This window comes from Podarcis melisellensis (genome assembly GCF_964234715.1).
Source record: "Podarcis melisellensis genome assembly, chromosome: 11".
Classification (NCBI taxonomy): domain Eukaryota; kingdom Metazoa; phylum Chordata; class Lepidosauria; order Squamata; family Lacertidae; genus Podarcis; species Podarcis melisellensis.
This window is the reverse complement of record NC_138543.1, coordinates 16140526-16153283: the sequence shown is the minus strand read 5'-3', so window position 1 is coordinate 16153283 and position 12758 is coordinate 16140526. Positions and strand designations below refer to the sequence as shown.

General features: G+C 42.1%; 1 protein-coding gene across 4 annotated transcripts in view; it reads right to left on the bottom strand.

Annotated features, from left to right (window-relative positions):
• ZNF608 (zinc finger protein 608) overlaps positions 1-12758 on the bottom strand; it is a gene marked incomplete at its 3' end in the record, with an annotated part of 123791 nt that overhangs the window by 78856 nt on the left and 32177 nt on the right. The window contains exon 1 of one of the 4 annotated variants that reach the window (XM_081930382.1): positions 12502-12680. The exons of the other annotated variants lie outside the window; for them this stretch is intronic. Coding sequence (XP_081786508.1) covers positions 12502-12516 — 15 coding nt within the window. The 5' untranslated portion in view covers positions 12517-12680. Of the gene's footprint in view, positions 1-12501; positions 12681-12758 lie in introns of those variants that run through there. 4 annotated transcript variants of the gene reach the window in all.

Sequence of the window (12758 nt, the reverse complement as noted above, 5' to 3'; positions counted from 1 at the left end):
AAATCTCCCCAATGGGATCAGGTATGCCTCAATGGTGGGATGTTTTCACCAACCACTGACCCATACTTTCTCCTAATATTTGCTATTCTGATGATTTTACAAATTTGGAGGATGCAGTATTAAACTAAGTCAGAGTAGACCTATTGACAATAATGAACCTAACTTAGCAATGTATGTTATTTTCAGTGGCGGTACTCTGAGTAAAACTTAGTTGACTGCTGCCCTGAGTGATTATTTTTATTGACTATAGTTTTGTTTCATTACTGTGTGAGCCACTTTGCTACTTCTTTCTGTAGATGAAAAACAGTACAGAAATACAAATACACAAAATTGGAAATGAACTGGATCCAAAGGTCCAGGAATGCAACGGTGATCACAGGTACCATTGACTTCCCTTGCCCATTGAGTTCAGCGGGACCTACTACCAGGTAAATGTACAAAGAATTGTCTCTAACACACAAACACATACACAAAAGAGCCCATGCTGGGAAACAACAAGTAATAAAATATCTTTAAAACAATTCCAGTACAGATTGATACTGGGTAAAAGCTCAACTTATAAAGGAAGGTCTTCAGCCTTTATCCAATCGAACCTGCAACCTTGACATTATCAGCACCATGCTCCAACCAACTGAGCCATCCAAGTCACTTAACTCACAGAATCACAATTCCGTTTTGCTCTCCTTTTGACTACAGTGGTACCTCTGGTTGCAAATGGGATCCGTTCCAGAGGCCCATTCGCAACCTGAAAAGAGCGCAACCTGAAGCACCATATCTGCGCAGGTGCATGGCGTGATTTGGCGCTTGTGCGCATGCGCGAAGCGCAATTTAGCACTTCTGCGCATGCACGAGCGGCGAACCCCAGAAGTAACCCTTTCCGGTACTTCCAGGTCGCCGCGAGACATAACCTGAAAGAACGTAACATGAAGCAAATGTAACATGAGGTATGACTGTATTCACGATGATTAGAAATACAGTGGTACCTGGGTTCTCAAACCTCATTCTATTCCAGGAGTCCATTCAACTCCCGAAACCATTCGAAAACCAAGGCGTGGCTTCCAATTGGCTGCAGGAGCTTCCCGCACTCAAGGGGAAGTTGCGTCGGACCTTCGGCTTCCGAAAAACGTTCGCAAACTGGAACACTCACTTCCGGGTTTGTGGCGTTTGGGAGCTGATTTGTTCGGGAGCCGAGCAGTTCGAGAACCAAGGTACCACTGTATGGGGATAACAACAATTCCGTAACTCTGCCTGCTTAAAATAAAAAAGCAAGGAATTCCGTACTAGGTGTGATCAACCATTACACACACCCACACAAAAACACACCCCTTTGTGTGCATTCTCCACGGTTTAGCATTCATTCTTTGCTCTGCTCATCAAGGAGCGAAACGCTACCACACTTCATAGAAATTTCAGTGTTTTGCCCAGCAAAATGTAAATAAGCCCAACCTAAACTCTTGTAAAATCATGAAATGCCGCTGGCAGTTTTATCAAAGTGTGTAGACGTGTACAGAGCCTTTGAAGAAATGAAACCGCCGTTTAGCAAGTGTGATTTATAAGCAACACTGATTTTAGCTGGGAGATAACACGGCTGTCTAATCATTAGTAGTCAGACAACAGCCATGTGAACACATCAATTATGGGCCAATGCCAAAAGCCCTTGAGATCCTGGAGATTAACAGCCAATCCTCTGTTTTACAAGTTCACATCAAAAAGAATATTAATAAGAGGAGGGGCAATGTGAAAGCCTGTCAGACGGATGCAGCCACCACAAGAAGGCATTTCTCCCCTCTCGCTGTGCTTCGAACTGGCCCATGAAAATAGCTGGCATCAGCTCCTATGCGGGGATCTGCCAATTTTCAGAAAATGTTTTCATTAACATATGGGAAGTTGTAAAAGGCTGCAGCAGCTCTGCCTTTTGTGCCTCTCGCTTTAAAGCACAACAATTACACAAGATTAGTTCTTATTAAACCCTCTGGAAAATAAAAGCCCAGCACAAATGTGAGAAATGTCACCCTATCCTTTTCAAACAAAAATCAGGAGGCTTTGCAATAATCATAAATTAAGTGGTCTCTTAAGCGTGCCTTTTACAGTACTGGCAAGTGAACTCAAATGACCCAGTAAAAACGACCCAGTTTAAAAGTCTAGGGTCAGAAATATATCAAGGTGCCAGCATCATTTTTAAACCTCGACATCAAATATATTAGATGCTAGCTAGCTGTTCACAGGACTTGAATAAACCTATGGGTCATATTGTCTGCATTGTATTAAAACTATAGTACTGTATTTGCCCAAATATAAGCCGCACTTTTTTCCCCAAATTGCAACCGTGAGAAGTTAAACTGCAGCTTAAATTTGCAACCTTACAAAAAATGGCTTTTACGATATCGCTGCTGAAACAGACATACGGTAAAACAGAACAGGTGTGAGAGCCTGAGGAATTTTAAGGGTGCAGCTTATATTTGGGTACTGTCTTTTTCTCTCCCCCCCCCCGCCTTGAATTTTAAAGGTGTGGCTTATTTGCAGGTGCGGCTTATATTTGGGCCAATACGGTACTTGTATTGTCATGTCTGGAATACATTTTAATTGACTTGCAGTATACTTTTTACTCTTGATGCAAATCACTTTGGCGCCTTTAGTGAAAATCAGCTTACAAATGTCTAGGAAATATATAGAACAAATAAATACAGTGGTACCTCGGGTTAAGAACTTAATTCGTTCTGGAGGTCTATTCCTAACCTGAAACTGTTCTTAACCTGAGGTACCACTTTAGCTAATGGGGCCTCCTGCTGCCGCCGCACCACCGGAACACAATTTCTGTTCTCATCCTGAAGCAAAGTTCTTAACCTGAGGTACTACTTCTGGGTCAGCGGAGTCTTTAACCTGAAGCGTATGTAACCCGAGGTACCACTGTATTTCAAATTACAGGGCTGCATTTTCCTAACCCCCATTCACTTCCACATCCTTTTGGGGCACAAGTAAAGCCAGATTTATCTGACTGTTCACAATAATCCTTTGACTATACTAGTCTTCCCAAATTTTATTGTTTTGAAGGGTTCGCCTATAAAATATCATCTCTTTTTAGTTGGTAACTGATGTTGTGCTTGCCAGATAACCTCATCTCCCATCATCCCTGACTATTGGCCATGCTGTCTGAGTTTGGTGGGAGGTACAGATGTCCACAGCATCTTACAAGCTTTCCTTCCTCCCCGCTAGCCCATATGAATATGCCTGACATAAAATATTGTCAGTAACACTAGCCCTTTGCTTGTCCTCATCCGTTGGTCTAGTCATCTCCAAGTTCCCAGTGTGCCCCATTCTTGTGACCTCTGTTAGGGCACCCTCAGTACTGGGGTGGGTGCAGAATGGAGAGGACCAGAACACTAGATCAGGCTCCCCCAAACTCAGCCCTCCAGATGTTTTGCGACTACAACACCCATCATCCCTAGCTAACAGGACTAGTGGTCAGGGATGAGGGGAACTGTAGTCCCAAAACATCTGGAGGGCCGAGTTTGGGGGTGCCTGCACTGGATCAATATAAGTGAGGACCAATACCTCCCATTACTGGAAATGGCTGGGCATGTTGTTCTGCAAGTTTGGCACAGGGACAGCATAGTCAGATGGGGGAAAACTATGGAAGGAATACAAGCCAGTGAGGTATCCCTCAGTGAGGATATAATTATATGCACAAAGGGTTTCACATAGCTCAGTTGGTAGAGAACGAGCCTCTTAATTTCAGGGTCCTGGGTTCAAGCCCCACATTGGGCAAAAAAGTTTCCTGCAATTGGGGGTGGGGTTTGGACCCTCCTTGTCCCTTCCAACTCTACGATTCTATGCAAACCGAAAGACTGTGCCAAAAGAAACGGAATTACGACCATGATTCCTCTTCAAAGGCGTCACTTTCTAAATAAATTTTATTTTGTACTTAACCTAACTTTGCCGTTGATGTGTCTCATACAGGAAAAAACCACATGTTAGAAACTGTGGAGGAAATCTATGTTAAATCCATCATTTCTTGCTCTGTAATTGAGTAGCTATGCAGCTGTCATCGCACGGCACTTCAGCTGTGCTGAAGTGACGCTGACTAAACCAGAGGCCTCTTTCCGCACTTACTGTACCATTTATGGTGGTATAGTTGCGGTTTGGTACAAAGTTTCCAAGAGCCAATTTGCAGGTGATTGTCTGCAGCTTTGGTCCCACGCTGCTGTTATTAGAGACTGAGTGTGAGGTTTTCTTTCCATACTGAGGGTGGGGTGTGCCTGAATTAGGAAAGGTTCTTTGGTTGTAGTCCCATCCTTATATGCCATCATATTCCTCCAGCCAGTAAGTGTCATGGGTCATGAGCTTGCACATACAAATAGCCCTTTTGAAGCTTGTGTGTGTGTGTGTGTTTAATGCCTAGTATTCTGAAATTCTATTTTTTAAAAATGAATTTTTATTGCATTTTCAGTTTTATCATAATCACAATTTCCATACATAAATCAATAAACTCAAACCTCGCTCTATTCGAGCATTGACTTCCTCCCGCCCCCTTTTCTGACTTCCATACATATTTACTTTATTCTTAGCATTTCTACAACACCTTTTTTGCCTTCTCTCTTGTCTTTGAATTCACCTCTTTAAATGTAAATCAGTTCCTTATATTCTCTTTACAAAACATTTCAACTCAAAGCTACAAACGTTTTCAAATGTTTACACTGTTCTTTCAAATATACTATAAATTTGCTCCAGTCCTTTTGAAACAGTTTAGTCTTCTGAAATTCTAATCTTGTGGGAGTAGGGCAGGGGCCAGCAAACTTTTTCAGCAGGGGGCCGGTCCACTGTCCCTGAGACCTTGTGGGGGCCGGACTATATTTCAGAGGAAAAAATTATGCAAGAGCACCACGAGCCCCTGTGGCTGCTTACCTGTGTCTTGCGAGCAGCAGGGGGCTGGCGGCGGCGGCAAGACAATGAGCATCGCGAAAAAGGGCTCCAGAGAGGGGCTGCTTAAAATGGCAGCCGCTCAAGCGCTGCTGCTGCTGGCACCAACCAAGCCCAGCCCCCTTCCTCCTCTAGGCAGGGCAGGGAGAAGCCAGGAGGAGGGAGGGAGGAGGAGGCGCTGCGGCAGTGTGAGGGAGAGGGAAAAAACGTGCGCGCTGGCGATCCATGCGGCGATTTCTGGACCATCCGTGGGCCAGATCCAGAAGGCAATTTTGCCTGATCCAGCCCACAGGCCTCAGTTTGCCTACCCATGGAGTAATAATTAGAAGGTGACTTTACAGGCCTGCATAAACATTTGGTGAACCTGGTTGTTGTGCGAAAACTGTGCCTGCTGCTAATGACTGCTGCAATGGACAGTGATTCAAGACCATTTTATCTGTCTTCTATATCTCACAAACTGAAAGCTCAGAGGGAAGTGGAGGAAGCTACTAATTATTATTACTGTTAATTGAATTTATATACCGCCCCAAACCCAGAGGTCTCAGGGCAGTTCACAGAACAAAATCAAAATATAAAACCACAAAATAATCAAAATAAAAATAACAACGCATTAAGCCACTCCTCAAACCCCATGTTTAAAAGAGAATTGGGAAAGTTAGATGTTTCCCAAACCATGGGCACCAACTCTCAGCTCCTCCACACATAAATCTGGACAATGTTTGTACACACATGCCACAAATGAAAATACTGTGGTACCTCGGGTTAAGAACTTAATTCATTCTGGAGGTCCATTCTTGACCTGAAACTGTTCTTAACCTGAGGTACCACTTTAGCTAATGGGGCCTCCCGCTGCCGCCACGCGTTTTCTGTTCTCATCCTGAAGCAAAGTTCTTAACCTGAGGTATTATTTCTGGATTAGCGGAGTCTGTAACCTGAAGCGTTCTTTACAGATCTTTCGCAAATAAATATTTTTTAAAACCCAGCCGCTATACCGCTATGAAATGTAATGGCAGAAATTGCCTAAGCTGAGAATTCAGCTACCTCAACTAGAAAGCAATTTTGTGCTCGCTGAGCATTTGAAAACAGTTGCTTTTTTACCTTGTATTCCTTGGGAAGAAACAAATCACAATCTTAGTGCCAGGGTGTTTATTTATCCTCAAGTGACAGAAGAAAATAATTATACTATCAGGGTGGTAAAGTCAATGTTAATTCAAGATTCTGTGGTGTGTTAGTTTAGGTGTGTAATCATGGAGCAGAAACTTAACTTTGGGAGGCGGAAAATCTCAATGAGTCCCTCCCCCCCCCCAAATTATACTCCATCATTTGCTATCTGAAGTCACTCACAGATCACTGAGTCCTGGCTATTTTGAACTCCATTAGCCTACCCAAGGTTGTTAAGTAGCAATTACATAAGCGAGCACCAAGAATTTCTCCCGTGCGCTTGTTTGCAGGAGGGTAGTGCAGGAATTAAACAAAATAATCAATCCGCTAAAAACCACTCTATAACGCTTCCTAATAATGATATGTTAATGAAATATATTGGCTCAAATTACAGGGGTCATATGCAGCTGTTGAACTCAATTTCCAAGGCTATCTGTGTCACCACATTTCTGGTTTATGAAGGTTTTCAGTACAAGGTGATGAACACTAAACGCTAATGAAAGTAATCATCAATGACAAGATTGCAGCTTCGTATACTGAAGCAGAACAAAACAATGCAAGTTGAATTCTTTTGAAGGCTAAAAGGATCTGCATTATGGCATGGCATGAAAGCGAAGTCATATTGGAAGAGCAATTCTATGCATGTCTATTCAAAAGCAAGTCATGCTGAGTTAAATGGGGCTTATTTCAAGATAAGTGTGCATAGCCTTAGTACACTACTGCTGCTCTATATGAAAAAGCATATTCTTTTCTTAATCCTACTATCATGATCCATTTTATGTTAATACAAACATCTTGTCAATGCTGAACGCTAACAGCTTTTACATCACCAGCTTGGTGGTTTTAAGGGAAGGGAACGCTCGTGGAGCAGAACCCCTGAAATATGTTTCGATCACACGCTGAAGCCATGAAAATCTTAAAAAGTTTGCAGAATAATCCGGGACAACATAACATTGCACATTCAGTCTTCAGAGTAAATCCTGATGTTGCAAATAAGCATAATGCTTGACCTAGCAGACAAATTTCACAATTCAAATTATGACAAACTAATATTATCAAGAAGACAGCCCAGGCTAATTATTCTAGTTCCCACCACCATCTCAATCCTACAAATTTACAGCACCCAGACCTGTATAGCATAATGAAAGCTTGTCTACAGGCACATTTGGCAAATCCTCGCTGTCATCAACCTTCGCCCGGAAACCTACGTCCCCACTATGGAAAGATGTGTGGATCCAGAATTGGCTTCCACGTGCAAAGGTAAAGGACCCCTGGACGGTTAAGTCCAGTCAAAGGCGACTATGGGGTTGCAGCGTTCATCTCGCTTCAGGCTGAGGGAGCCAACATTTGTTCACAGACAGCTTTCCGTGTCATCTGGCCAGCATGACTAAACTGCTTCTGGTTCAACGGGACACTGTGACGGAAACCAGAGCGCACAGAAAGGCCGTTTACCTTCCTGCCGCAGCGGTACCTATTTATCTACTTGCACTGGCATGCATTCAAACTACTAGGTTGGCAGGAGATGGGACAGAACAACGGGAGCTCACTCCATTGTGGGGATTCGAACCGCCGACCTTCTGATTGGCAAGTCCAAGAGCCTTCATGGCTTAGACCACAGCGTCACCCGCGTCCCTTGGCCTCCACAGTCACCTGTGGACTCACTGTTAAGACCATATTCATGGAAGACAATCTTATTCAGCTACGAAGTAAGAGGAAGACAGTATCATCTACTTCGCAAGTAGAGCAGTTACCCAACTATTCAAAAAGCTTCTGTTAAGTCACCCATCCAGCTCAATTTCCTTCATCTGGGAAAAGAAATGAAGTAACCCTACAATGCTGTGTAGGTGAGGTCACCTACCCTGCAATTAGCCCAATAGTTCACAGCAACTTCCTGCAGCAACAGTGAGTCACATAGGCTGAATTGAACCTTTGTGAATGGCAAGCTGAGACAGTTGAACCCCAGTGGTGGAGTCTTTGCCACCTAATCATTCTGGAAATGGAAACCATTAGGCACCAAAACAACAGTCAAACACTTAGTTAACAACAGATGCAATTCTAGTTTTCCATATTTAGAAAACACCTCAAGACCCCCTGGGAAGAATCACACGTCCTTAATGATGTAAACTGGTTTTGCAAAAACTGCAAATTCAGCAACACAGAATTTCAAGGAATTTGTACTGTTTTACTTAAACCCGAATCTGATTTCATGAGCCAAATTATGACAGGAGTGCTTTAGCCATACACCGCTAATGTGATTTTGACCACTGTGATAAGCCTGCCAAAATGACAAGGACAAATGCTCTTAATTGTTTATACCTTAAAGGTATAAACTTAAAGGTAGCTGGCAAAAGCTTTGGCTAAATACTGTATGTATATATTTTTAAAGTACCTAAAAGGGACCAAACTATATGCTCATTAAAATATGCTGAGCATTTCACATGGCGTTCTTTTCACCCTTGCCAGAGGCTTGGATACTACATTCTGCAGCATATTTATTTCATTTATGCAGCAAGTATTTGGCCTTTATTCAAACCCACGTAATTTACTGAACAGTACTCCACCACAGAATGTCATTTGAAAGCTCTAGAAATTTATTCAGAATTAAAAGGCAGTTACCATTGTGTGAATACACTGTTTTGGTGGTTGTTTGTGTGTGTGTGCGTGCAAAAATAGTCTTTAAAATTATTTAAAAGCCTATGCCGACATTCTAAAAACATCTACAAAAAATAGAAAAATAAAATCATGGTACTATTTAGTAACTGTAGAAAGTCACTAAGAGTCTCAAAGTGAAAAAAATAAAAAGGGCTCCTCTCAAAGTTAGACTGTCATCCACCCCATAAATATCAAGCAACGATGCGTTTCAGAAGCCATCATAGATTAGCCATCATAGCATTAGCCCTACATTCCAAACAGAGGGAATCTGGAGCAGGGGATAACCACACCATTTGGGCTATACAGTGGACCCTCGGGTTACGTAATCCTTAGGTTGCGAACACAGCAACCCTGGAAGTGTATACTTCTGGGTTTCGCCACATGTGCAGAAGCACTCTGTGTGCCGCGTGTGTGTGCAGAAGGGCACCTCCGGTTACGAAGTTTTTAGGATGCGGCCGGGCCTCCGGAACGGATCCCATTCGTAACCGGAGGTACCACTGTAATCCTATGCACACTACAATCCTATAATCCTAGTTTGACTGAAGAGGATTTATATCTTCTCTCTCTCTCTCTCTCTCTCTCTCTCTCACACACACACACACACACACACACACACATGGTTAGAGTATTGAACTCAAAGACCGCCACCTTGAATTGTGCCTGGACATAAAATGACAACCACTGTAGTTCACATAAGACCAGTACAGTGGCACCTTGGTACTCAAACGGCTTAGCTCCCAAACAAATCGGCTCCCGAATGCCGCAAACCTGGAAGTGAGTGTTCCTGTTTGCAAACGTTTTCAGAAGCCAAACAAACACCGCAGCTTCCGAATGAATGAATGCAAGAAGCTCCTGCAGCCAATCAGAAGCCGCACGTTGGTTTTTGACCCGTTCTGTGAGTCGAATGGACTCCCAGAACAGATTAAGTTTGACAACCAAGGTACCACTGTATTGTACTGCCCTAGTGGCCCATCCTACATAGGAGCTGGGATGTTGAGTTCTTCATCAGCTGCAGTTTCCAAACCTTCAGCCTTGCTAATGTGCACACTTGACGTCCTCCGTAACTGGAAAATGTCAGTGAACTGAAAATTCATCATTCAGCTTCACTGTGATATATGTGACTAATCAGAGCCCTCCTTGTGCGTGAGAAGCAAACACGGATAATGTTGCTCAGACTCCTATCACGACAGCTTTCTCCAGCTAATTTGAATTCTTTGGGCTCAATCATATAATTTTTCTGCAATCTCTGCAGCGGAAGATGACCTTTCTTATCCCACATTTGCTTAGGACAAGTGAATATAATTTGACAAAATATAGACGAGGATTTTTTTTTTTTGCAAATGCATTAGGAAAATGCAAATTCCCTGGCTCTGTTCTGCTGGAGGGAAGGCTTCTTCTGTCCAAAACAGCTGACCCAGGAAGTGTCACATTTTCATAAAGCATTTCAAGCACATTTAAAAACATCAATTCAGAACTGAGGGTGGCTGGACCTGACCTGAATGGGATTTACATAAAGATAGTTATTTTTCTTCCTAAGTAGTTCCCAATTTCAGAAATCCAACTTTTGTAAAATAATAATAATAATAATAACTATTATTATTATTATTATTATTATTATTATTATTATTATTATTATTAAAAATGGAAGCTCAGATTTCTGACTAGGGTGACAGTGGTCCTTTCTGTCAACTTTTCTAGGATTGCTGATGGGAAAGAAGAATCCAAGATCTATGCATTCTCCCTTCTCTTTCTGTTTAGTTACACAAGTTGTAAATTAAATTAAACTTGAATTTAAAACAAACTTCTGCAAGTGCAGAACCGTTAAAAATGCCAAAATGAGCAACTGACTGACTAAAACTAAAACTGACTAACTGACTAAAAATAACTGAAAATTCAGGAAAGAACTGAGACACTCATGGCAAGAAAGACACTTCAACATTGCCTTATTCAGAAATCTCTACTTCAATAAAATGCTTGTTGTTATTCAGGGCTTGGCAAATGGCACTGCCATCAAATATTTGAAGAAGGAGAACTGTGAAGAATAAATGCTATCTGGAAATAAAAAAGGCTTGTACTTATGCAGTGCTAATGGCCATCTAAAAGGCCAATGTGGAATGGCTATATATTCGGATTCACAGCAGCAGTTTCGCTGGGAGAACCATACATCATAATCTGCAGCCATCTTAAGAAAATCTGAAGTCTTTGCCATCTGAGCAAGGAAGAACTGCTAATATGAGAATTTTAAAGATGTCAAAGTTTATTTTAAGATTAGGGAGGACATTTTCAAATATTATTACAAAATTGCACAGACTACCATGTGGCGTGTTTCAGTAATAAATGGGTGAGGATGGAAGAAATCTAAATATGCCAGAAGTCTAAAAAATCCAGATCAGGGTGTTTTATGACATTTTTCACTCCATTTATCGCAAGGGAGGGCGTTTGTTTTTTAAGACATATAAGTCTTTAAAGGCGGCAACCCAAAAACACTTGTTAAGGAGCAAGATTAACTGAACACAGTAGGACTTACTTCTGTGTAAAGATTCATCGGATTGCATTACAAGGAGGTTACTGACTTTGGGAGGAAAACAGCATATAATTTTATTGTCGCTTGAGGAATTCTACATTAAAGAGTATAAGCCGGACGAAAAATGTTCATATTCTGAGTTTGGGGATTAAAACCGCACCCAGCACAGCAAACAACACCCTTGTCTTTTCAAATTATGCATTAATTTTTTGACTAAGTAATATATGAAACCAGCTTGGCAAGGAATGCATTCTCTGATGCATCAAACCGTCAAAACTCATTTCCCTCCCTCGACTGAAATCGCTTGTCAGTCAAGGCCACTTAAACCAGGAGCGAAGCATATCTTCTGCAGAGTGAAAATGATATCAGTCATCACTCCGGTTAACTCCCATAATTTCTCTCTGTAAACATTTAGAGGGGAAAGTTCTAGAATGTCGTGATGGGCTTGTGCCAGTTGAAACTGTCAAGTTCAACGGCAGGTTAACTGTAAGCTGGGAAGGAGGGGGGGGGAACTGTCTTTTGTTTCATCTGAGACTTCTACTGTATATCTCTTTCCTGTGTCAATACACACAAAGGCGAATAAATTAAAAACAAAGCAAAATAAAACATTCTTGAGTTTGAAAGAGAAGCTGTAATTCTATACCAATTCTTCTGAGCCGAAAACTGCGCGCCCTGTTGCCAGAATTGGCAAAAGGTCATAAATAGTTTAACTGCCAGACATCGCTGCACATAAATTCTGGTGCCAGCCTTTATCGTTGCAGATTTTCACAATACAGAAACTGGCACAGGCTCTAAAACCCCTGATGACTCAAAACCCTCTGAGCATCTTTAATATAGTTGTATGATAAACATCTAGAGCTGCCTCCTAAAATGAAGAACGAGAAAAGAATGTTTTCAACAGCAGCCCAACATAAATAAATTTAGTCGGGGAAGCTGTAGCCCAGATCCTGTTCACTACATGCCAGGAAATTTGGCTAAATTTCTAGTAGGCTGCTGCTGCTAAAAAGGCAGAGAAATGGTCCCAATTAAAAACTGGGCAACACGAACCTCATAAAATTCATTTAATTTAGGCAGCTTTCTTATACGGATTTTGAATCAAGACCCCTATTGCTCTTCTCGCCCTTGACTCAAATCCCTTTGACGCCCCACAGAAGATGTGGGGCACACAATATTTCCCTTTCTGCAGCATTAAAAGTTTGTCACCGCACGGTGACATCTCAATTCAATATTTGCATTCGAAATCTTACCTCCAAGAGCCTCATCTTTTCTCCTAGGACTACAAATGCCAACTGACAGTCAGACAAACCAACTGATCTCTCAGGAGTGCTTGCAGAGTGACTGGGAAATGCAGAAAGAGGACTGGAGTTTACAGTTTACAGTTGGTCATGTTCTGTCTCTCTCTCTCTCCCTCCCTAAGGTTCTTTACTTCACGAGCTGCAGAATATGCAGCCAGTCTAGATTGCACAGGGACAGAAGGGCTCTCCAGACACTGTTCTTACACAAG